This window comes from Spea bombifrons, chromosome 9, assembly GCF_027358695.1.
Source record: "Spea bombifrons isolate aSpeBom1 chromosome 9, aSpeBom1.2.pri, whole genome shotgun sequence".
NCBI classification, from domain to species: Eukaryota; Metazoa; Chordata; class Amphibia; order Anura; family Pelobatidae; genus Spea; species Spea bombifrons.
Window position 1 is genome coordinate 18318450 of NC_071095.1, and position 26438 is coordinate 18344887.

General features: G+C 43.5%; 1 protein-coding gene and 1 long non-coding RNA gene across 2 annotated transcripts; one reads left to right on the forward strand and one right to left on the reverse strand.

The window, feature by feature from the left end:
• Positions 1–26197, reverse strand: EIF2AK4 (eukaryotic translation initiation factor 2 alpha kinase 4). The gene is made up of 39 exons (XM_053475417.1): positions 25869–26197; positions 25396–25499; positions 24236–24338; positions 23884–24057; positions 23291–23371; positions 22433–22581; positions 21798–21913; positions 21529–21686; positions 20506–21041; positions 20230–20339; positions 19240–19397; positions 18450–18862; positions 18200–18257; positions 17836–17922; positions 17507–17629; positions 17251–17355; positions 13180–13228; positions 12855–12934; positions 12592–12693; positions 12271–12321; positions 11747–11983; positions 11211–11286; positions 10791–10912; positions 9898–9947; positions 9531–9696; positions 8948–9064; positions 8694–8759; positions 8416–8592; positions 8030–8164; positions 7471–7581; positions 6945–7067; positions 5200–5286; positions 4709–4821; positions 4398–4456; positions 3024–3121; positions 2546–2614; positions 1913–1957; positions 1417–1532; positions 1–657 (listed from the first exon to the last, which is right to left on the reverse strand). The coding sequence occupies exons 1-39, from the start codon at positions 26097–26099 to the stop codon at positions 600–602; spliced, it is 5013 nt and encodes a 1670-aa protein (XP_053331392.1). The 5' UTR covers positions 26100–26197; the 3' UTR covers positions 1–599.
• On the forward strand, positions 6923–9210 carry LOC128505125 (uncharacterized). Its single transcript, XR_008355539.1, has 3 exons — positions 6923–7005; positions 8053–8177; positions 9146–9210. It is a non-coding gene; the product is annotated as an uncharacterized LOC128505125 (long non-coding RNA).
• Positions 26198–26438: the final 241 nt, after the last annotated feature.

Genomic DNA, 26438 nt, shown 5'->3' on the forward strand with positions numbered 1-26438 from the left:
TTGTCCAAAAAAAAAAAGCCTTTATTTACCATATATCCTAAAACAGACATATTTCATCAGAATCCACACGGACAATTAAAGTGGAGCCACCAACCTCACAAAAACTCCGCTTTAAGGTTAATTATATTTTATACGCAGCAAAAAGGAATCACAATCCGCCTTATCTGTGCATGGATGCCAGCAGCCATCGCAAATACTTTCCACATGATTCTCTTCTTCCCTCTATAGGAAGCCGTGCGGCTTAAGAAAAAATGAACGATCGGGACAAAAGTCTCACTTATTTGTAAATCATGACAAATAGATTTAAGATACCCCTGAAGCTGCGGGAGTTTGCACGGGCGGCTAGTGACGGTTTAACACTCAGGCAGCGGTGTGTGCGGAGGTTGCCCGCGTCGGCTCTTTCCTTTATCCCGTGTAGGAATGTATACAGAAATTATATTTGATTGTATCGCTGATCCGATGGTTACAGAAAGCCGCAGAGCCTAGTGCTGCACTTCAGTAACGACAAATAAAAACAAAAATGTCTCCCACCGAGATCGTCCGTGTCCGTAGTTCAGCGGTAGCGTGTCCCCGACGCGCCTTCCTCCGGGAGATCCCAACTACACCAGAATCTTGTAGTAATCGTCTCTGTAGCTGTATAACACCAGCACGGGCACTCTGCACAGAGAGAGAATCACGCGGGGCGTTAGACACCAGACGCCTGCTTCAGGTAGTTGTAGGCTGTTCAGGGAAAATGTAAGTTCTTGTTCTACACTACCTTCAAAAGTTTGGGGTCACCGGCACTATTTTCATGGAAGGACATTTCTGGCTGTTACATAATTGCAAAGGGATTTTCTAACAAACTATTAGCTTTTTAAACTTAAAATTGGATCAGTAAACACAACGTGCCATTTGAACGCAGGAGTGATGGGAGTGATAAAGGGCCGTTGGAACACAGGAGTGATGGGAGTGATAAAGGGCCGTTGGAACACAGGAGTGATGGGAGGGGTAAAGGGCCATTGTAACACAGGAGTAATAAGAGTGATTAAGGACCATGGGAACACCGGAGTGATGGTAGCGATAAAGGGCCGTTAGAAAGCAGGAGTGATAAAGGGCCGTCAGAACACAGGAGTGATGGGAGTGAAAAAGGGCCATTGGAACGCTGGAGTGATGAGAGTGATAAAGGGCCGTTGTCTATTTTAATAGACAAAATGTGCTTTTCTTTGAAAAGTGCAGTATAGTAAAAAGTAATTAATAACCATTAAGTGGCTTCAACAAGTGTCCCAAGATTGGTGATAAAGAAAATAATGTGGAGAAAGAGGTATGGGGAAGGACCCATCGAGTGCTTCACGAACACTTTTCTACACAAACCCATGTAATCCTAATACTTATTACGCTAGAATGTGTAATCATGATGTCATAGGCAGCGGCTCTTACCTCTTTTCTATTTTGATGGTATAAATTTCATCGAAGACCAGTTTTAGGTATCTTTGTTTTGGCAGCCGGGACATGAGTTGCTTTACTGAAGCGTTGAAAGTTTGTTCATCTCCGAACTGCAGACAGAGAACACGGAGCGTATAGTTAGTGCGGAACGTATCGGAACGTAGAAGAACCCCCAGTTATTGCTCGTGATCGTTCTGGGAGACGTGCCTCCGTTATTGCAGTGAGACCCCTAGGTCCATTCTTATTATCAGCGCATGTTCTATCTCGGGATCTTACTGAGCGGCTTAATACGTCACCGTTTATTGCTGTTGTCTATAAAAGTGGCAAAGCAACCTTTGGGATAATACTGCTGGTTGGATTGTTGCCAAAAAAAAAACCGATCATGGTGACGACAGGGCAGCTATATCTTGATCTGTAACTAGCTACGTCGTCCCCTCATCACGCTGCTTAGACTACAAGCGTTTATTGGGACAAAGCCGGTGTTACTCACCTCCAGCGCTAACAAATTCTGGATGGTTTCTCTTGACAGATCCACCTAGAGAACGTTAGAAATGGAACGTATAGATAAATGTGAACGTATCAGATGAAAGCTTGATCAGTATGATGGGAATAGTAGTCCAGCAACATCAACAGACGCTGGACACGTAGTATGTTGTTTTTCTGTGAGAGTGTCTTTAGTTGATTCCTTTTATTTGGCCGACACAGAAAGATGTAAAGTGGCATGAGCTTCTGGGACCTCAGAGGTCTCTGCTTCAGATGCAACCATTCCCAGTGACTTTACATATATCAGCGGAGGCATCAACTTTAACTAAAGACCACGTCTATGCTTGGACCATCGGAAGCAAACTGTGTACAACGATCTGATGCGCTGAACGTTCTCCTTAAAACCTGCTGTAAGTCTGTCTAATGGAGCGCGAAAGGGGAGACGGAGCACAGAATCCCCAAAATACAGTTTAGGGAGTGGGCTGTGAATCCGACGGGCGAAGCGCGGCTTCTCTTTACCACCCTGTCCTTCTTCCAATAATATCTCCCGTCTAAACACAACCCAGATACACACCGTGCCAACGAGGGCACAAAATTCCAAAAGTGGAATCCGTTCCACAGCATCAAAGACGATACTTACCGCCAGGATTTCAATTTCAGTGTTTCGCTGCTGGAAGTGCGCGATAAAGGCTTGGAGTTTGGAAAGTACCTGCAAAAGGACATCACACACGCATTACACTCACACTCACACACGCACTCACTGGTTCCCCTCTAAGTAAACTATCCAATTCTTAGGTTCCCTTTGAAGGAATCGGTTATGGCAGAAAGTGATTGTATTAACCCCGTCTTGCGTTTTCTGCGTATTGGTAGGGGTGAGTGTTAGTGGTGGTTGTTAACGCATCGCGTGCCCGGATTGGACTGTCTTGGTGAGGTTACTGTTACCAATTCTCACCGCCAGAATCTCTTGACAATAGAATTTGTTAGACGTAGCAGTAACTACGGTGTCTACTGTCCTCGGCACGGCTGCCCAGTTCACTTGTCGGGGTATTAACAGAAAGATGCATTCATCGTCCGCAGAAAGAGACCATCGCTGTGTGAATTCAGATCAGAACGGTTACCTGAGTTTCAAAGCGGCGTCTCGCGCTCGAAGACAGCCTTTCCGGTGAAATGACGCTGACGTTGGGGATTATGGTCGCGCTGTGCTGCTCAAACTGGCCTGCCGTGAAGAGAATGTTCTGGTTAATCTCCTCCATGCAGAGAAATATGGCTCTCCATCGCGTTAGGCGGAACATTCCGTCCTTTGAATTATCGCAATCGACAACGAAGGAATGATAGAATCTATACAAACAGATTGTAAGCCTGCGAGCCCGGACCGCTTTACCCTAGCGTATGGGGGGGTCTGAGTCGGTCAGTTTTGTCAGACTCTTTGTATGGACTGCTGGAAGCTCTGTGTAAATTGTTGGCGCTGTATAAGAAGGATGATGATCTGAGTATTATCTATAGTAAGTCGTCGTCATAGCTTGTTGAAAGTTGTTGCCATGAAATGCCAGCGGAGTTTATTGAGCGAGTTCACATCGTTAAAGCTTTGGCATTTAGAGACTAGATCTCAGAGTAGGTGGCAAAAGATAAGATGGGGGGCTCATGATTCTGGTGGGTGCGATGCCCGAGTACAGGACAGAACGACTTCGATTTATTAGCCGAACGATCTTGATCTACTCTGGGAGAAGATGATATTAAACAGCGGAAGGTTTTGTGGTTTGTGACGTGGCACATGCCTTGAAGCAGTCCGATGATTAAGTCTTATAGTAGCTGTCGGTTCTTTAGTAACATTGTTATGGGTTCCACGTTACAAACACGGTTCCCTGTGTTCCGAGTTCTACGTGTTTTACTTGTGTTGGGGGGGCTGGCATGGTCGTGTTATGGAACCAAAATATATATATATATATATTTGCAAGAAACGCTTATGGCTTTAATGAATATAAGCTGGCTTCGACCAGTATAAAGGGTCACACCTCACGCAGATACTGTTGAACTAGTCTACAAACTAGGGACTACAAACGTGTGCTGTCGGTCCGTCTGTCGGTGGACCCTAACAACGGCTGCAACGCGCACCTTTACAATAGGGGGTTCCTGAGAAGACGGAGTGAAGATGGCTGTTCCCCTGCTACGCATATAAGGTGGGTTTTCATAATATATATATATTGCTTATTTTAATATTTAAACGCCACGATGGAGGTTTATTTACTGTGTAGAACTCATAAATGAAGGTTCTGGGGAAAGTGACTTATCTGCTTTAATCTGCTGCCTTTATATAAACCTATCCATCGTATCTTGCTGCACCGTACTAAATAATGAGAAAATAGAATTCCTGGGTTTAAAGAAACCACGTGACTAAAGCTGCATAAAGAAACGTAAAGATATATAACATCCCGCGTACCTCGGTGTTCTAGAACGCAAGGCAAAACTCTACAAACAGGACACTCCTTACTTACTCTGGGAGATGGAAAAGGATCCTTTCACGTTTTGTGCCGACAGACTCTCCGATACTTCTCTAAACAGAGACAAGGAGGGAATATATTGATGGTTATGGGACAGGTTTATTTATGCTGGAAGCAGGGCCCTCTACAAATATGTTGTATTATTTTTAACCCCAATCTGTCATATCCTACAGGATTTGCCCTTGCTATATATAAAAGATCTAAATCCGCCACATGACAGCGGCAGGTAATAAACCCGTTATTTCTCTATCTGTCATTAAAGGACTGTGTGTAATGCTGGCGATGTATTTCATTAAGACGATTACCTGCTACTTCTTTCTTCAAAGCCCCTGAGCCGAAGTTTCTGCACGAGGTGATCTATGAGCTCCGACTCTAGGATTCTCTTCTCGCTCTGCCGTTCCTTCTCAAAGGTTTTCAGCTGTTTGACAAAAAAAAACAACAAATGACTCTCCGGGTCTCGTTCTCAATTACCGGTGTAACTAATAATGGTCGACAGCAAGAACACGCGTGTATTCTGCATCGCCCAAACTGAAGGAGTGCACCAGTGTTACCAACATGCTTACGGAAGGAATAGCTGCCGTGTTTCCCTCATCCCAAAGGTGAGTACTGCCCCATTTATATCGGATGAAACCCCTTAACTATACGCCTTGTACAGCAAATGTATAGCTTTTTACTTAATAATAATACTGTATGCCCCCTGCTGGTGCCAGCAGGTGAGCTCCTTGGGGTATCAGTCATTCTATAGAAGAACGGGTACTGAGCTATTCGAGGAGCTGCTGTCTCTTTAGAGCTTTACCTTGACATGGCTTCCTTCTTTGTCTGAGATAATAGCGGCGCATGTGATTCCGTACAGTCTGCAATATTCCTGTAATTCATCCTGTGACTAAACAGAAAGCCAACAGGTTAGTAGCGAGGTTGTGCCGTGTGAATGTATCTCCCCATACCATACAAAGTACCGCGTGCTACGGCACAGGCCGGCGCCGCAAAACACAAAGTCTGGCACTTTAACCAGAGAGCTGCAACTTAATAGGGTTTGTGCAGTAAAAGCGTGCAGCGTGGAAATGCCTTCACTTGACTCGGTAACACAGATACAATCGCAGACAGTGCATCAGACGCCTGCATAATCGCAGACAGTGCATCAGGCGCCCGCACAATCGCCGACAGTGCATCAGGCGCTCGCACAATCGCAGACAGTGTATCAGGCGCCCGCACAATCGCAGACAGTGCATCATGGGCTCGCACAATCGCAGACAGTGCATCAGGCGCCCGCACAATCGCAGACAGTGCATCAGGCGCCCGCACAATCGCAGACAGTGCATCAGGCGCCCGCACAATCGCCGACAGTGCATCAGGAGCCCGCACAATCGCAGACAGTGCATCAGGAGCCCGCACAATCGCAGACAGTGCATCAGGCGCCCGCACAATCGCCGACAGTGCATCAGGCGCCCGCATAATCGCAGACAGTGCATCAGGCGCCTGCATAATCGCAGACAGTGCATCAGGTGCCCGCACAATCGCCGACAGTGCATCAGGCGCTCGCACAATCGCAGACAGTGCATCAGGCGCCCGCACAATCGCAGACAGTGCATCATGGGCTCGCACAATCGCAGACAGTGCATCAGGCGCCCGCACAATCGCAGACAGTGCATCAGGCGCCCGCACAATCGCAGACAGTGCATCAGGCGCCCGCACAATCGCAGACAGTGCATCAGGAGCCCGCACAATCGCAGACAGTGCATCAGGAGCCCGCACAATCGCAGACAGTGCATCAGGCGCCCGCACAATCGCCGACAGTGCATCAGGCGCCCGCATAATCGCAGACAGTGCATCAGGCGCCTGCATAATCGCAGACAGTGCATCAGGTGCCCGCACAATCGCAGACAGTGCATCAGGCGCCCGCACAATCGCAGACAGTGCATCAGGCGCTCGCACAATCGCAGACAGTGCATCAGGCGCCCGCACAATCGCAGACAGTGCATCAGGCGCCCGCACAATCGCAGACAGTGCATCAGGCGCCCGCACAATCGCAGACAGTGCATCAGGCGCCCGCACAATCGCAGACAGTGCATCAGGCGCCCGCACAATCGCAGACAGTGCATCAGGCGCCCGCACAATCGCAGACAGTGCATCAGGCGCCCGCACAATCGCAGACAGTGCATCAGGCGCCCGCACAATCGCAGACAGTGCATCAGGTGCCCGCACAATCGCAGACAGTGCATCAGGCGCCCGCACAATCGCAGACAGTGCATCAGGCGCCCGCACAATCGCAGACCGTGCATCAGGCGCCCGCACAATCGCAGACCGTGCATCAGGCGCCCGCACAATCGCAGACCGTGCATCAGGCGCCCGCACAATCGCAGACAGTGCATCAGGCGCTCGCACAATCGCAGACAGTGCCTCACACATGCCCGCACAATTGCCGACAGTGCCTCACACATGCCCGCACAAATGTGTGTAACGCTCAGAAGCCGGCAACAAACGTTCCATCTGCTCTTTCCTAGGAGATTCTGGGGAGCTGCTGTGCGTGACGTCTGCACATACCTCCGACCAGTCGTACATGATCTCAGCGGTGATCCCTGCTGTCCACAACTTCTGGATTATGGTAAGAGCTCTGTTCACAGACATCTGCCCAGCGCTTACCACTAGCACGTCACAGCTGCTTACCTGGGGGGAGAAAACACAATAAAGTGAAGGGTGCGTGGGGTATTTATCTGGGGGAGTATTACTGCGCATTCTTCCCTGCTCAGGAAACACACAAGACAGAATACTTTACTATATTTCTAAAATACTTCTAGACAGCGCTTTTATTGTTATACTTTCCATGTAATGTAGCAGCATTTAAGGCCACAAAAGACTTTCATGGCTATCAAACTCATAATTCGTAGTTAAGTTTTTCCTACACCTTAACTAAGTTGACTGTGTGGTTTGTGTATATATTAACCCTTAAAATACTGGGGATTGGACATGGTCAACCTCTGGAAGAAATCTTTAAAGTTCCCAGGTATCTGCGTTTTATTAGGAACGACTCGGATGTAGAAACAGTCTTACAGCAGACGTTATTGCTTACGTTTTCTTCCGCGCCGGAAAGCGCTGCAGATATTTTGTCTATGGCTATGCTGACACCCACAGCGTAGGGAAGAGCGATGGATCCAGACTGAGGTCCTCTAAACTGTGAAATCTACAAAACATACAAACAGTGGTGGGATCGAGCCCAACACAATATTCAGTAACAGAGTACAAAAAGACTTTTCTGCAAAAAAATATATATTTTATTTACACAATTTAACACACACAAGCAGGTCTTTTGCTATTTCTATACGTATTATTGGTGTTTTTCAAGTGCTAGAACCCTGTGATGGCCTCATACCCAGAAAACTTTCTGGACTCCCATAAAGGGACAGTATTATGGCTTAATTTGTTGGCCCCAGAGATCGGCTCTGCCACGTCACTAAAATATAACTTGGTGGGATGTGAACTGCCGCTGGGCTTCACGGATTACAAAGATGCGCCTGCGTTTGTAAACCGATAAACCCACACGCAGTCTCATCACTATTATTCAAGTGGATAATACAGGGTTACTTGTTCACAGACGGAGGAAAAGCTCTATTATTACATTGCGTACTCACCAGATGGTCGTATCTGCCACCAGCTGCAAGAATCTCCGGGACGATCCTCTGCCGGCGCTTAATGTACGCTACGAACTGAAACACGATCCCGCTGTGCTGCTGCATCTTATACACAAGCCCAAAGTTCACAACCACCTAGAGGTGAAAGGTACGGCATATATAAGATATGACCTGAAATGTCGATGACACTTGAGGCCAGACTGAGAAGGAGAGGACATAGAGAAAGGGTTGGGTAAGGAAGATGTCCATGCAGAGCGGCTAGAGGTGAGCTGTGAAAACTCACCATATATAACATTAAACCCACTGTCCTTTAAGCAGCGTATCCAATGCCCGCCTGTGTTACGCGCTTATTACGCGTATAACATAAGCGCTGCTTAAACTCTCACCTGCAGCTTTATCCCAAGCCTCTTCACCAAGCCGATAACTTCTTCCAGGTCTTTTAAGCCTTGTTTGGCCAACATGCCAACTCCCGATTTCTGTTTCGTCAGGGTGGACATTGCTGGCTCCAAGTCCTGAAGCTCTCCTTTCTGTTCGATGAACTTGTAAAGACGATGCAGCTGAAACTTTAATCAATATATAATCAAAACACGAACAGGGAACGGGCCGTCAGGCTGACAATCCTACCCCTTGTATCTCGCATTCAAAATAACTATCCATGACTTACGTTGTTCTCGGAAAGAGAGAGATTGCAAAATTTGGCTTCAACTTCTCTTTTTGTCAACTTCTCAATCTGCAAATACATTTTCATGGAAAAACATGGGGTGATATAATAATAATAAAAATTAATTCACTTTGTTCCCCCCTATAGAGGTAAATAGTCTATGTATTCGGGTCTCACATACTAAGCATTTCAGGTTAAAGACCTCCTCACTCTTCCTGCGGATAATGGATGGCATTTTTTATTTAATTTGCGCTTACCATGGCGTCGTAGAGTATATTATACACCTGAATAAGTTTATCCTCTGGCACGCCACAGTGAAGAAGTATGGCTTTCAATAAAGATGTGTGGTTTACGTATATACTGTAATTCCTTTCCTAGAAACAAAAAACACACAGAAGTTTTCCATTTACAGCGAGCATGTCAAACGTCACTAATTTTCTTCATTTTTGTTACAGAAAGTGGAGTGCCGGTTGTTTCTGCACCCTTGGAACGCAAATCCAGCCCTAAATATGAGTTCCAGGTACAAGACTCTATCCTTAAAGGTACAGCGACTTGGGAAACGATGCTAGAGTCCTTTCCCGAGTGTCGGTCTCGTGTGCTAATCTCTTGGCGCTCCTGATCAGCGAAATCACAGTGAAATAGGAAGTGACTGGGCCCGTGGAAGTCTCATAAATATTAAAGGTCTGACTCCCTACGCTACAAAAAACGGGTCTTTGCTGCCATCAATGTCTATGTTACTGATGCACACCGTACTTTGTATAGCTGGTGATGTCAGCGCGTACCTCCACCAATCAGCTGTCGCACAACACAGAGATAGATAATGGTGTCATCGGCACCTACCTGTAAAGCGGGGAATTCCTGGATGATCTCATAGATGGTGTATATGGTTTCAGCAATGGGCAAGTAGCTGTTCAAAGAGGTGATGATGTCAAAAGCACACTCTATGAGCTCCTTCGGGTGGCATCGGTTCAACTTGCGTGGCCTAAACACACGCTCGATACAGTATCTAAAACAGAAAATCCATGTGTTACATACATAAACCCGTGTGTTACATACATAAACCCGTGTGTTACATACATCCGGCACACGTAGCTAAAGTAAAAGTAATTGATCTCAATTTAATAGGAAGGAAAAACGAGCAGCTTCACGTAGACCGAGCTTCACGTAAAAATCCAAAGGTATGTATAATACCTTAATTCATAATTACCTTTTGAGGTTTGTAACATTATTTCTGGCGACAAATCGTGCAAATGGAATCTATAGAGGGGAAAAAAGGTTATAAGTCTGAAGTATCATCAGCTTCCATTTTTTTTTAACAAACCAATCAGGGACCGTTCTAGAACATCATTTATTTTAAATTGGAATTAGACCACGTCATTAGTCTGCTACTTTGGTTTTATACGTGACCAGCATGTGGAGGAATATTCTACAAATGTGTTAAAGATGGCTGCCCTTAGAAATCAGGAAATACGCGCCCTGACGCAGAAATTATGTATATTGCTTGTTTGGTATGTCTCTGTGTTTTGTAGGTCCCCTATGGAACAGCCTTCCCAGTAGTGTACTGCTGCAAGACCCAAAGGCAGATGATTGCCCTCTTGGCACCCTGCATGGAGGACAGTGGCCATGGAGCACAGTGGCCATGGAGGACCAGAGATAAATACCCATACGGCACAGGTTAATACAGCGAGAGACAGACAGAAACTCATCCCGAATATAAGGTAAGGTTTGAGAGTGAATGGCCCTAATGGTTGTTTCTACGTAAGACATTCGCGTAACATCATGGATGCCTGAGCGGAGGTCAGGCACGGTACTCTTGGAAGGACGGTCTCAGCGAACCCTTAAGATAATTACATCTAACCATTCTTCTGATTTAGGACGACGCTCTGATCATAGAGCTGATCAAACAGCGGCTGCTCTGTTTCCATAGTAACCATGCCCAAGTAGTGATGAGCAGCCGTGGCCCTATTTACTCATTGACATCATTTTAAACCTCGCATTTGGTCTACCTGCTTATTACTGGAGACTGCCGAGGGCAGTTACTAGAGCGTTACTAAAGCAAATACCGCTTTGATTTGTAACAGGTGAGAAGCCGGCACGTACCCGGAGGTTGTATGGAAGCGTCACCAGCATGCCGCTGTGATCCATAAAGCACGCGGACTCGCTGCTGTCGTACGTGCCTCTGCTCCTCGGCATGAGCAACGGCGTGTGCAGCTTCAGAGCTCCTGCCCAAAGAACGAAAGAAACACGACAATAATCATTTCAGACATGGAAGGTCGCGAAGTACCGGTGGGATCTGTGCCCCCTTCCAAAGTGTATGGTATCAAGTAAAAAGGTGTAGAGTGTTCAGAGGTATATATATATATATATCCATAATGACTTATGTTAATTAGACATAAAAAAAAACTGGCAGTTCTGATGACAGAGCCGCACAGATCGCTTCTATCATTAATGTTCATACACTATAGAAATATAACGAAGCCTACAGCAAGAGGGACTATGTATTTTTTTTCTTCAACTCACCATGTCTTTTAAACACTTTGCAGACGGTCTCACAAACGTGGTGGTGGATCCTAGCCGAACGGGCCGAGAAGCTACCCTGGAGTGTGGAGAAGAGAAGATTGGATGTCGATAAAACAGCGGTTCTAGCAAGCTGCAGACCCTGAACATGATATATCGCTATACAGCAAATTAAAAAACGGTTGAAACATGTATAAAAAATGTATAAAATGTGTTTTAACTCAATGAGGGGATAAACATAAATGTATGCTATGTTTTGTAACTGGACCTTGCCAGAAGCGCTGTGCTGCAGCTCTGTATTTTTTGTACAGGTTTAGTCAGGTAAACCTTGTGCATTTTATTTAGTCACCAAGCTACGATGTTTATGGAACGCTTGCTCACTAACACTTTACTGCGCTCCAACATCTGATGTTCTAAGTGCAAACATTACACGCGTTATTTTTATTTACAAGGTTACCCATCTACTTAGCGAGAGACAATATTAAATAAACTATAGGATGCAAAGCGGAATTGACACATCCTCGCGACACACTTTTTACCTTGTATATATCGCTATCGTACGTATAGTCCATGGCCGGAGAAATGCGTTGGGCGAGAATCTGGCTCATCATGGTGCGATAAGCTTTTCCGTCTATATTGGCCAAAGTGTGATGTAAAACCTCGTGGAGCTCGGATTCTTCCAGCTGTGGTGGGGGTAAGAGGTCGCATCTCAACAGCTCCATGGCGGTGGGGCGAGATGCAGGGTCGTGGTTCAGAAGCCAGGTAATTACCTTCCTCTGCAAGGAAGCAAAACAATACACGTCTCATCAGGACACTGTTTTTATTGACCGAGCAAAGGTATTTCTATAAATCGACGCAGGTACGCTGTTACCGCTACACAGACACTTTTTAGTTTGTATGGCAACACAGTTTATTTCTGTACAATGTGCTATCTACACACTGCGATGCACCATACATAGCATTGCAAACATTCTCCGCGCCGTTCCGCCTTTGATACATAACACGCAGCCGACGGAAAGGTATCGCTCGCTACCTGCCAGCGGATCCACAAGAAACACTTTACCTGCTTCTCATATTCCAATGGGTCAAAATCGTCCGGGAAGGCAATCGAGGGCTGCGGAAATAATAATATATTTTACTGGCATTTTCCGTAAAGACTCGCACGCGCACACACACACACACTCCATACGCCTAGCCCCGCTCTCGTGATACGAGATGCCATAAGGAAGCTCCTTCTAACGGATAAAAGCCTTCCTCAGTGGGTAGCAGCATACAATATTTTGTATGGATTACTGCTCAAGTTCCCGAATCCGCTTATGCGGTAAGGAAACAAGGACGTTCAAGCATCAAGCTGTTTCTACTTCTTACCCACACATGACCGTACCTGCCGTAGCTTGCTCAAGACGGAAATCCTTTCGGAGCTTGTGTCCATCGGCCTGTAGGACATCTCGAACAATATGATACCCAGGCTGAAGAGATCCACTTTCTAAACACATTACAATTAGCGTTATTAATAAAGCTGAGGCGAAATCAAACACGGTCATCATCAAGACATAAATAAAATCACTAATCTAACGCAGACACGTCTTTACGGACTTTTAACGCAATGTTTTAATGGGCTAGCTGGCTTCGCCGTTGTGGGTTTACCTGGTTGTACGACGCTTTGGTGTTCCCTTGAACTTCTGGACTAACGTACAAGGCGGTGCCGACCATTCCAGTGAGTTTGCCTGTGTATAATAATATATACGTACATATAAAACGTGCGGATAATTAATGCGGCGAAAATCCCTTTAACACACAGCGGATACGAGCGTTGACTGTCGCAAGAATGCAAATTGGAATTGCGATAAGCTACTGCGCGCCAACTCTTACGAAAACAGAGAGGGCAAAAAGGTTTAGGAACACTTAATGATTATAAATCCTCATGACTGTCATTATAAATTCATACGTTTATAATAAATGTATTATTTACCCTCGGGATCCGTTTTAGCCAGGTCGCTTCGGACTTGATCCTCTTCTCCCTGCGTAAGCAGAAAAGCAAAAAAAAACCTTTAAAGCTCTGTCTTCATTTTTAACTAATTTGGCTCACAACTGAAAACGAGAGCAGTGAAAGGGTTCCATATTGCACATTTTTGCATGCTAGTTCGTCTCCATTGTAGCACATACATATGTACAATAACATAAGAATATATCCAATAATGTTATAAGTTATTGCCCTGGAATAATTGAGTACCAGCCCCTCGTTTTTCCATGGCAAGGTGCACATCCTACTGCCTGGTTAGGTGTCTCTTATACAGTACATGAAGTTAGTTGTTCAAAAACCCGTGGCTCCGGTATGGCTGTACATAAAGTTTTACTTGTGAGTCAGGAGCAGGCCTCATATATCCAGGGCGAGACCCAGAAGTCTGGCTGTCCTGTGGTGTAAAGGTTATGTGCACAACCAACAATGCATAAAATAACTTGTTGTGACTCCTGTATGTAATGTTTTAGAGTGGGTACATATGAGTATTATTTGCACGTCAGGAGCAGCCTCACATATCCATGGTGAGGCGCAGACACCTGAGTGACTGGTGGCATAAAGGTAAGGTAGCCTCCCTGCCACACTATGGATCGCTGGTTCAAATCCAGTTTTAAAATGGCCACAAATTAGTATTATTTGCGAGTCGGGAGAAAGAAGGAATCACATTTCCACGGCAAGAGAGCAAGACTGGCTGCTCGGTGGCGTGAAGGTATAGTTGCCTGCCTGACATACAATGGATCGCTGGTTCGACTCCTCGACTCCTCTTCTACATGTAAGTACGCAGTGTGGCTCTGCTTGTGTGTGCCAGTGGATGGTGTTAAAGTGGCTCTGTGGCACTCTAACATCGGACGCTTACGTACGCATCTACAGCCTCACCTGCATACGCATAGCCGGTTGCGGTTAACACTTGAAGGTTGCGGTAAGCCGTGTGTCCTCGCACGCAGTGACCGATAACACTGGTTGCGGAAAAGGTTTCGGAATGTGTGCGCATCTGCTTGACGCAATAATGTGTGTGCACAGTAACCCACACGATGACGTACATGGAGAATCGTTGTGGGGGGGTGTAGAGTATGAGTGTGTGTGGTGTTGGGGGGGAGAGGATGAGTGGGGGGGTGTTGGGGGGCTTCTTTGGAATGTGATTCATTTGTTAATGTAATCGTTTCACAGGGGGGAATCAATAATAATACAAAAAGGTGATGAATACCTTCGGTAGATGTTTGCATTTACAGTTTTGTTGGAAAGTAACAGTAAGAGGCGAAACTGCAATTTGTAATCCTTTGAAGACACTGGTGTCCTGCTTTGAGTCTTTAGATTGTTCTCATGTAGTTATGGTTTGTGATCCTTCCTATTAATCCTACCCTTTAATACTTCGTTGTGCCTGCTCCATTGCATACTTCCATTTCCTCCCCTGATCTTGCTCTTCTCATGTTATCAAAGGATGACCAAATGACAAATTAGTTATTAATTCCAATATGAACCTGCAGCTTCTATGACAACAATCCATGAACGCCTGACTTTGTGTCACTTGACCCTTAAGACTTCCCCACCACTCAGTCCAGTGAAAACGTACTAGGTTGCAATTTTGTATGGTAGGTTTTGGGCATTTAACTCCTTAACAATCAGGGACATCCCTGGCACAGTATGGGGTTTAATAAACTTAGAATGTATGAACGAGCCCAGTAGAACTAATGAAATATACCATGTCGGAATAGGGTGGAGGCCTGCCACTGGAAAGTGCATTTAGAAAGTGATCAACGAGGGTGGTGTTGCATCTATCACTCTACTCAGGAGATGTTACTGAACACACTCACATTATAGTTTCTTATTAACTCACTAAAAGTCAAAAGTCTTAACTGAAAACATGATATAAGCATGTCCCGAATTTGGCATTTTAGCCCCCAATAATCTGACAAACCCAGGTACGGATGGCATTATTGAAGTCTAGAAATGTTGGTTGCATTATAGGTATCTGTAAAGTCTTAGTACATTTTTACCTTAATTACAATGTGGGTGGGTGGGTGGATGATGTTAACATTGGGTAAACTTTGCCATAGATTGGTGGTAAAACGGCTGAATAAAAACACCCATGTGGTCTACTTCTGAAAAATATGTAGGGGGTTCAGGACCAGTGATACAACGTTAACATTGCAAATTTTAAACAAAACAAAACATCAATATTGAAATAGCAATACACTACTTGTACTAATCTTTAGTTGTTGTAAATGAGAAAGTTACTAATTTTGTTATTTTTACATATTAGCATATAGTCGATACACTCAAAATTTCACGCAGACTAGATGGGCTTAATGGTTCCAATCTTCCCTCGCTTTACTATAGTAATTTGGCTGTAATGTGTCTCTTTCAGTAAACCCACACAGACACACACTGCAGACATTGTACATGCATTTATGCGTAAGTGTATGGCGTTAGAGTGACTGTATGTACGTGAACGTGAGGATATTATGGTATCAGAAGCTGCAAAACATTTAGGGTTATGGAAAGAGGCGTTTAATAAATGAGGCTTTGAGAAACGTAGAGAGGATTATTAGGAACGGAGCATGCGCCTGCAATAGGTAAAGTGATCAGGTGAACAAGAGGTCCTCCACATGTGCTCAGCGGTACATATACAACAAATATTTAAAAAACACATTAGTCTGAAATGAGATACACATGAAAACACAGTTCTTAATATCACTGTCGCCCATGACATCAGGTAACTGGTTGAGACCAACAGAGAGCACCAGTCTAGTTTATACAATGCAAAAAAATGAATGTGAAATTCATCATTTTCAAGTTTATTGAAATAAATTACTGAAAACAGTTTTGTTTTTTTAAAAACATAGGAATTACTATCACGGTCAATAAACATTGCAAATAAACTCAAGCTGAAAAATAAAAAAAAGCTCTAAAGAATGTAGGAGAGAGGCCGACAATGTATTTAAGTATAAGGTGTTTCAAGGGATGTACGTACACGTATACACAAGTATTTGATGTTAGAGTGGTTAGTATGTTTCTAATTGCATGTGTATGTTGTAAGTGTGTATGCATGGATGTGTTAGTTTAGAGGTGCCACTGACCATCACATCCCCAACTTCCTAATTCATTCCATCCACAAATTATCACCCAACCACCACAGTCATGCCCCATCATATTCCTCAACGCCATAAAATCAATCCACTGCCATTACCACCACATTCATGCTCCTCCAATGTCTCAATGAATGTCTCCTCTCTATACCCATTATCACGAGCCGGGCAAGGAAATCAGGGAGGAGCCTAGAAGTAGGGCATCTGATGGACTCTGTACGCCACGATTCTTTACAAATAACTGTGTACAAGTTTACAAATAACTGGTAGGGACAGACAGGCAAGAAAGGGCCCCCCCCAAGGCGGCAAGAAAGGGGGCCCCCCGAAGGCAGCAAGAAAGGCGGGCCCCCCAGGCGGCAAGAAAGGGGGGCCCCCCCAAGGCGGCAAGAAAGGGGGGCCCCCCCAAGGCGGCAAGAAAGGGGGGCCCCCCGAAGGCGGCAGGGCAGGCGGAAAGAAAGGGCCCCCCCCAAGGCAGCAGGCAGTAAGAGCGTCAAAGGAAAGTTGCCACTCACAATGCAAAGACCTGCATGTATACAAAGGGGCAGGGCTGCACCAGATAACGAGCCCCAGCCAACAGAATTTGTTTGTAGGCCAAGTTCCCAAACCCAGAAGAGTGGCCACATGTTGAAAGAGCACCTCAATGGGTGTAATATATACAGAAGCCTGGCAAGCATAGTGTAATTGCGATATCCTACCACCACTTCCCTTCATATTCATACAATATTCAACATTCGCAACAAAAATTATTTTCCTGAACCCCCCCAGTCTAGGTCAGACTGACCCTTTGTGAACAATTATTGGCAAGCCCAACTGGTCTGCCAGGCTGTGCAGTGACTGACACCACATCATACCCGGTGCAGAGCTGAGTGGCATAAGCGCAGTGGGAAAGACAACAAAATTATAAAAGTGTGCCCACACATAATTTAAGAGCACTTACTGCACTGGCTGGGTGGTCTGTGGCCAGGCCAAAATCCCCAATTTTCACATGATCTTCGGAATCTAAGAAGATATTGACAGGCTTTAAATCTCTGTGGATCATTCCCTGTTGGTTAAAACAAACAAACAAACAAAAAAAACACACAAGATTATGAAACAGCTGCCTGAAAACCACATAAACGTGCTTTAGACTTGTTTTATCGGAGTGTCTTCTAGCAAAACAAAATTAGCATAGATCAAAAACCCTCGCAAACTACCTGCTCATGAATATAAGCTAGTCCATCCAAAATCTCCCGAAACAGTCTCCAAAGTCTACTCATGTCCAGATACAGTCCTTGGTCTATTGTGTCCCGTAATGTACTCTTCTCACAATACTCCATCTGTAAGAAAATCATCAAGGTGAAACGTTACTCATTAGAAAATCTGACACTACAAATATATATAAATATCCTTGTGCATATTTTTGCGTTGCACATATAATTTACCCACTCATTTGGGTGCGCAGACACTTGTGTGGTTTTGATTATATATAAATATACAGATTCTTGGAGATGTCCATGGATAAAGTTATTTCTCTAGTAACTACCTGGATATAAAGGTAATGCACGGTCTGCGTCATCTCAACCGATAAGTCCTCCTGCTCCTCCGTGCTGCTCTTGACACATTCCTCATTCTGTTTGAATAAAATGTAACGTTAAAATGAACAATGTCTAACCGATAACATCTGGATGGTATTCCCAGTGAGTACGCCAACTGGACCATGCAATTATAAAATGTGGATATTTCTATAAGAAATAGAAGCGATGATCTAAAGCGCAGCCAATAAAAATCCAGAAGATGTAGATTAGATTCCAATTCTAGTTGGAAGACTAGTGTAAAACTACCAGAATTATTTACCCCAAGAAAGCTTTGACATTTAAAATTGCATGCATAGCCCATTGAAAATATACCTGATCAGGGCTATTTCCGTCTTCAAAGATAATCTCACTGTCGGAATCTGTCGCTGGCCTGCAACAAGAGTGTGCGAGTATTTTTAAGCATGTCAAAGTATTTGTCACATGCATCAGTTGTGCACAGCCTCCTTTATAAGCACGCAAGTCTTTAACAAAGATATGCTAAACAGCAGTTTTCAAGTCTTCCAACTGGATCCTCCACAAACTCGCAATACCGGCAAACTAAAAAAAAACCATAAAGGCTTACAGGAATGATGGTGAAAACACCCCCTCTTCATCATCGTCGTCATCACTCGAGTCCTGGTCAGAGCTCTTGCAGTGTCCGCTGGACGATCGCTCACAAGATGTGCTCCACTCCACGGAGCTTGTCATAATGGGGGGAGGCGCGTTGGCCTCCAGATCATCTAATAACCCCAATTCATTCTTCACAAGCTGCTCGGTCTTTGTTGGCGTTTTAGTTTCTCCACTTGACTGGGCTTTTTGAGAAGCAGAGGGATGCTCATGTTTCTCAATCCATGCGTTGTAGTATCGCACTATGTTTTCATGGTTCAGCCGAGACAGCAGTGTCACTTCTCCCTTAATTCTTCTGAACTGTTTGCTAGCCGGATTAATTTGAACCCGTTTGACTGCATAATAGCACCCATCTAGCTTGTTCTGAACCTGGCGACAAAACAGGATTACACTTTTAGACCTACTGGAGATGCTTGGCTATGATACTCAAAACACAAAATAAAAGACCAACGAGTCGCTGGCACAATGTGCATTTAACACAGAACTTAGAAGCCGCAGCAGTATCGTCTGGAAGTCGCTGCAAAAGAGGCCCACTCCATGTCAAACACATGAGGACTTTCAAGAAACTTCCCCCAGTTAACTATGTATTATACAGGGCCTCCTAATACCTATTGCAGGAGAACCATTGTGGGGTTGGTACAACTCATAGAAAAACTAAAGCCTTGAAATATTCAATTTAATGAATACACTAGAACATGATTTACTAATTTCCTGGTAATTTATCTTAACGTGTAACAAAGAATTACCTTGAGAACCGCCCCAAAGGCACCCCTCCCGAGCATCTGAAGTTCCTCAAACTCATTAAAGTATCTAGAAAAATGCCTCTGAGCTTCTACGTGGAATGTGGAATTCGATATCGGAATGGTGGGAATGACGGTCTCCGTGCAGTCCACTCCTGTGAAATCTGGACATGGTACAATAATTACAGGATTAAGAATAAACCAAAGAAGCCACCAAGTCCCCTTTGTTAGATTTTCATTTGCACCTAATGCATTCCTGCTAGCTATACTTGAAAACTGGATTAAAGACGGTTTATTACTAGAAACTTCAATACAAAAAGTGTTACAGGGAAACACATTGGATAAAAACTACAACTCTTGGCAGCTTGAGCAAAAAAGAAAAAATCCAAGTATCAAGTCTTACACTGGTAGAATTTCCTGCACTACCCCACAACAGAGATTGGGGCCACAGTAGTAGACTAAGCTACCAGGGACTACAGGCTGATTTTACCACTGCGCTACAAGACATGGTGATCATATCACAAAAGCATTTCCAGGGGATCAAAAACATTAAGAAAAAAAGAAAAAAAAAGGACAAGAAAGACATAATACATCTGCTGTGTACAGAAAAACTGAATTCGTACATGGGAATTACTCTTCCTGGTCCATTTCCTTGTCGGCACAGATACACAAATTCTAGGGGCAATCGGAGGACTACCTTGTCTGGAAACAACTACAGAAAAGGCTCCTGATTAAGACGAAAGCTTGCTGATCGTTATGGCTAATGTACTTTCATAGATCTTCACGTTTTGGTTATAATAACTGTAACAGTGATCTCTAAACATCTTCACAGCTAGGTTAACACAAAATAAAACATTTTTTCCCATCCTTATTGAAGAGGACAGCTGTTTAGAGTGATCACAGTGAGTTATGCTCACTAAATACATTACGTTAATTGGGTTTTCACATTTGAATTCCCTGGGGCGAGACAATAAATCTGACCTCAGAAGCCCTTACCTTCTGGACTGTCCTCACTTACAAGTGGCTTCTGGGGTGGAGGGTTAATGAAGACATGTTCGAGTAGCTGCTGGGTACTCCATCTTTCTTTGTCCTCCAAGCAGACACATCTAATGAGAAAAAAAAAAACATGTGATGCATGTCTACATGGGATACAGGAATAGTGATAGAAATGACATGGTAATGGCATATGCCCTGGATGTTAACAGGAATCCTAATCCAACCACACCTGCAGTACCACCAACCCACACCGGTTCAAGCCATAAACATGCTCACTTTTTCAGGAAGTCTTGGAAATCTGCTGGTAAGTCGCTGGGTATTCTTACAGGATATTCCTTAGCAACTTTTCCTTGGCTAAGTGATAGTAACATGAGCCCAAGCTTCCATATATCTCCTTTCTTCCCCGTTTTGCTTGGCAGAGCATCTTCGCTGAAACGAACTTTGGTCTGTTCAAAGATATCCTCCTTGCAGATGTCTGCGAGACGCTTGGAGAGGCCGTAGTCTGTTAACTTTACTCTCCCATCGCTGGTCACCAATACGCTAGAAGCACATAGGACTTTGTGTACAACAGAATTACTGTGCAAGTAGTCCAGGACAGACAGGAGCTGAGAGGTGTAGTGGCGAAGGCGATCTACAGGAACTGGGGTCTCCTGCTCGAGGAAACTGGAAAGTCTTGATCCATTAATGTGCTCTGTTACAATTCCAACAGAAATGGAATCTTCTTTCTCCTTAATTCTCATGGCTAAGTAATGCACTATGTTAGGATGGCTTAATTTTATGAGGGAATTAAATTCAGTTTCTGTACCATGAATCTGTTGAATAAGACAAGTAAAATGGGAGTATTTAGCTAGGTTAGAAAAGACCTTTTAGTAAAAAAAAATGAATATTAGAATCTGAAAGAAAGCTGCAACAAGCACAAGAGTCATCTATTACAGAGCTCAGTTTGACATAGACCTAATTATCCCTGGGTCTCCAAATTGAATGTAAGTGACCTGATTAAAGAATTCCTTCATTACAAATTTAGGGTTTCCAACAGAATCTTTTGTTATTGACTATTAACGGGTTAATCTTTCCAACAATGAATCATCCCAGGTAAACATACCTGCAGCAGCATACTCAAAAATGTATTTTAACACTAAGCATAAAGGGAGGCTTTACCAAGACTAGTGTGACTTAATTATGAAGACTCAATTTGGCTTTTATAATCTGATTTACAATACATATTTTCTACAGTTTGCATACACGTTGAAAAAGAAAAAGTGAGGACACACACAGGGTAGGAAAAAAGAAAGACTTCACCTGCTTTTTGCACTTGTCAACTTTCTCCCGCTCTTGATTAGTAAGAAACTTGCCCATCTTTTTCTGCCACTGAAGGATCCATTCATAAATTATGACAAATTGTCCAGATGCGACTTCCATGCCATTGTACATGGATTTACCCAGCTGTTCATCCTTGTCTGAATTAAAAAAAAACAAACAGTAAACATTTCCCAAGGATTAAAATAGTTAACAGAGAACACACCACCAATAATTTGAGAATCCCTGCACCTATTTGCTAGCATACTCACCCAGACACTTTCCTCGGTGCACAACAAGTTGACCATTGCAGCCGATATCAAATGTCAAGACTTCATATGCGGACACTGTATCATCGTTGCTACTAACAGAATACTGCCGATCACGTCTTTAAGGGGGGGGAAAAAAAGCCTCAAATTGGTACTGAAGCACAAGCATCTAATTGCTTAAAGCTTTAGGACAACATGGTACATACATTTAAATGTACACTTCAAAAGTTTAGGGACAACTTAATGGAAAAGGACATTTGTCGCTGTAACATTTTAAAAGTTTTTCCAACAGTTAGTCTAAATTTTTTACATGGCTTAATCAACGTGCCAGATATTCATTTACAACATTAACAGTCTCCGCTGGGTTTCTGATATATTTTGTGTTATTTTAATTGACTAAATGTGTTTAAGTGACCACAAGTTTTTGAAAAGTAGTGTACATTCTTGTATTATATCTGCCTTCTAAATCCACACAACACTAAAAAGCTTTGTTTCTAGACCTAACTTTATGCTGTGTTCTAAAAAAACACAGCTAAGGGTACTAGAATTGAGAAAGTGATCCCAAATTCAAGAATTGCTGGGCTTTCAAGATTCCATGGACACTGTCCTTTTAAACCAGTTAAAGTTGTTTAACTTACTTTGATCGACCTGCTGAATTTGGCCGATTTCTGTAGTTTCCTCCCTGATCAGCCAAAGTTCCACTTGAGGTTGTAGGTGTTCTGACTCCTGTATTATTGACCTTGTTGGTGTTTTCCTGGCATGCTAAATTGGCATTTTCCAGCCTTTCCTGTCAAAAAAGTAGTAGGCGAGAATCACCATTAAAACATTAACAAACTAGCTTCAATTAAAGGTTTCTTCGTGCAAAGCTCCGTTGATTTTTCTTCATGTGCTGGTTTCGCGCTGTACTACAAAAGACTAAAACGTAAGGTAATTCGACAAGAGTTATACGCAGGTGTGGAAAGCCCCTGCAATATAAGAATGCTTTCAAAATGTTTTTTTTATAATTTAACAAAAAAATGCAGTGAGTAAACAGAAGAACAAAATCCTTCACTAAGAATGTGTTTTCCTTGTCACTTCCCGGCAGTAAAAAATAAAACTCCTAGAAGCCTTCCCTCTTTACCCTCAGTGAACACAAAAGAACTACGAAAGTAGAAAATCATCTTTATTAGGAGGGCAAAAAAATAATTCTCCGGTAATAATTGTTTCCCTAGTCATTCCCAGTAGCACAGGAGATATAACAAAGCATATAGGGATTGTCAATGAATAACCGCCTCCAAAAATTCCTCCAAAACTTGGACCCTTCTAATATAGTGGTCCCTAGCTGATGTCACACAAAGGTGTCACTTTACCCACACAGTTCTGCAGATCTGGTCAATAAGAACTCTGGCTGCCTCAGTCCTGAAGGAGGCTCTTCACTGGCGGCCTTATAAGCTCTAGAGTATGCATTGATATAAAAGTTGTGATGTAGTCATTCAGAAGTGTGTATACTAAACTACCTGTTTCGCAATTTCCTGCTTTCTTTTTTCTTCTTTTTTCTCCTCTTCCCGCCTCTGGATTTCATTAAGGATCTCACGCCTCTGAAAAGGTAGACAAGTTAAAAAGTCTACAAGCCAGACAAAGAACAGAAAACCTGTGCAACAGCACAGTAATGCAGATTTAATATAAAAACAGCCCATCAGATCAGCTTTGACGTGTGGGAGGAAAAACATTACAGCTTTACCTTTAAAAGAGCAATTTGATCTACACATTGGCAAAGTGTCCAATGAGACATAGATCAAAAACCAAGTTATAATGCTTGAGAATCTTTAAAGGCTATTCTGCAAGTTGACCACCTTTTGTAGAAAGACGTGAGACATGCGGTTGCCCTGAAGTGCCATAAGAAGGTTCGGTATTAATACTTTGGATTTTCCCATGACATGACTTTGAACCCAAGTGATTTATTTGATCAGGCTGGCAGTGTGTTTAAGCTGGGATATCTAGAAAGTGTTGTCCCTCAATGACTACAGTGCATACATGGAATGTGTAGAACAGACAGACATTTTCTCGTTCAATGTGTTTCTCAATCTTACAGTTGAATCTCCCTACTTACTGTCTGCTCTTCCATCCTCCTTATCTCTTGCATTCTTCTCTCTTCTTCAAGAGCAATTTTTTCCTGTTGTATTTGAAGGTTCTTCAGCATCTCTTCGTGAAAAGATTTGGGAGGCGGGTGGTTATTTTCAGTTAAGAAACACTGTACGTGATCTGCCAGTTGATATATCATCACCTATCCAGACACACAAAAGCAGAAAAAAATACTGTGTTCAGACAAGAATAGTTTCAATAGACATATCTATTTCTTGTGTTGAAAACCTAGAGACCAGGAGGTTGCCATTGTATACGAAGGAGCCAGTGTTAAGAGCAATCACTTTAACTGTAGGGGGGGGGGTAAAAAAAATACATACCTCTCCACAAAGTTGTTTGGCCAGTTCTTCCAAACTTAGCGTCAGGGAATTCACATTTTCATTTGACAAACCTTTCACATTTTTCAGTTTGATTTCAGGTGGACTGCAATAACATGGGGAACACGGGTATATTAGCAGTGGTAACTCCTGGGTTAGAGTACATATGTTAGTTGAATCTGTAAATACATGAGTGCAATGTGCACTGATGTGCCCTACTTGCTTCAAAAGGATCTGAAGAGTTTCCAGATTTACAGCCCATTCTCGGAGACACACCAACTCAAGTAGCCTACTGCAATATTTTGGGATACTCAGATCTCTTAAGGCCTCTTCAGATCTTGTATAGGAAAGCATCTTATATCTCCTTGTTTCTTGAGAATTATGACAACAGTACAGTTATCTAAAAGACAAATTGCCTCTAGCGTCGCAGATGAAGTTCTCATGTAATCCATCAGAAGCTCTTGTTCTTTTGGTGTCCAGAAACCCCAGGGTGATCAATTTTGTACATGAGCTCCCTCATTTCCGTGTAAGATCCCAGTAGCAAAAGAGATGGCTCTGCCTATTTGGCTAATGCAGTAAAAATAAAGCCCCCAGGACCTTCCCCTTATCCTCAGAGAATACAAAAAACCTATTTAGACAAACACCTCTATTAGGGAGGGCAAAAACGCTACTGGGAAGTGACAAGCGAAAAGAAAAAATTCTCAGGTAAAGATAGTTTCCCTAGTCACTCCTGGTAGCATAGGAGATCCAGCAAAGCTCATAGGTAGGCTCAAAGAACAAGTTATATATAATAGTAAGGAGTATGAAGTTATTAAACTCATGTACGTGGAGCTATGCGGCTGCTGTTGCGAGTTCCCGCCATCTTCGTTCTCAAACGTTATGGACAAGAAAAAAGTTAAAAAAAATTAAATGGGGACAAAAGGCTAAATATCGCAACTGAGCCAGAGAATATTTTTTGCAATATATATTTTTTTAGACAGTTAAACATAGCAGATCCGGAAATGAAAGTAACAATCACATTAAAACGATTCAATAGCCACATATATATACATTCACCACATTGCATCGGCTATGGAGGTCTGTATAGGCCATATATATATATATTTTATATTACACAATTATAATAGGACATCAGTAAATAATGAATATGAATTATTACTCACACGTCAGGGTAGGTTTGCGGACATTTTACCCAAAGATCCACTTTGACGTGAACTTCTTTGCCTTGCGGGCTTAAGGCGAGAAGAATTTCAGGGGGCTGCTGGACCTGGAAAAAAAGGCGGTAAATTAAACCTAAACACCTGAAAATAAATACCTGAAAATAAATACCTGAAAATGCTGAATTAGCAACAAAGTGCACATAAAGGGAACAGAAAAGGTATTCACCAACTGGCAATAGCGTTTGTTTTTGGTAACATTGTTTGTGTTTGGTAACATTGTTTGTTTTTGGTAACATTGTGTGATATGTATCCTGTGATGTTACAGGTCACAAAACTAATGGAAAGACACACACAAACTTATATAGCCATCTAAAAAGCATACACGCACATAAATACCACACAGTATATAATTTCTCCACAGAACACTGTGCTGAGCGCCAGGCTCCCCCGCTCTCTGTATACATGGCGATATGTACCTTCCACGGCGAGTTTTGCCGCAAGTCTGTGAAGTCTCCCCCGTAGATAGCATCCAGCACCTGCAGCTCGTTCTCCTGCCTGTGGAAGTAGGTCTCCGGCGGCTCCGGGGCAGGCCGCACCGGGCTCCGCATACACCCGCTCTCGGCCCGGTCATTACCAGGAACGTGAGGGAAGGTCGGCGAACAAACGATTTCAGCGGAGAGACCGGTACTCCCCGCATTTCCGGCCATGCTATAGCGGACGCATACCGACACGGCTTACTTTTGTAAGCTGACGGGCCCACTGACGTGTAAGAGGACACGGTGCACATTAATGAAGACTCGGCTGCCATGTTTAATGTGGGCAAGGGAAGTAATCATGTCCAATGCTGCCATCTTGTGGCTGAAGAACCCATCGCACATTGATCAAAGTGATGTACTCGGTTACCTTTTGATATACCAAACTTGAGTTATTTACTAATTTATTATTTATTATTTATTTGAGGTACTGGTCTTTACTTAATTATTAATGTAAATAACCCTATAGCCCCTTCTCCATATTTATTGTGGGCCCTGACAATACTGCCTGAA

What these genes read in the sequence shown, in the direction of transcription:
- EIF2AK4 (XM_053475417.1), bottom strand. Translation starts at nt 26,099, where the DNA reads ATGGCCGGAAATGCGGGGAGTACCGGTCTCTCCGCTGAAATCGTTTGT. An exon ending in CCAAAGCGTCGTACAACCAG is followed by an intron (nt 12,694 to 12,854) that starts GTAAACCCACAA and finishes TAATGTGTTTAG; the next exon opens with AAAGTGGATCTCTTCAGCCT. An exon ending in AATGTTACAAACCTCAAAAG is followed by an intron (nt 9,697 to 9,897) that starts GTAATTATGAAT and finishes TTTCTGTTTTAG; the next exon opens with ATACTGTATCGAGCGTGTGT.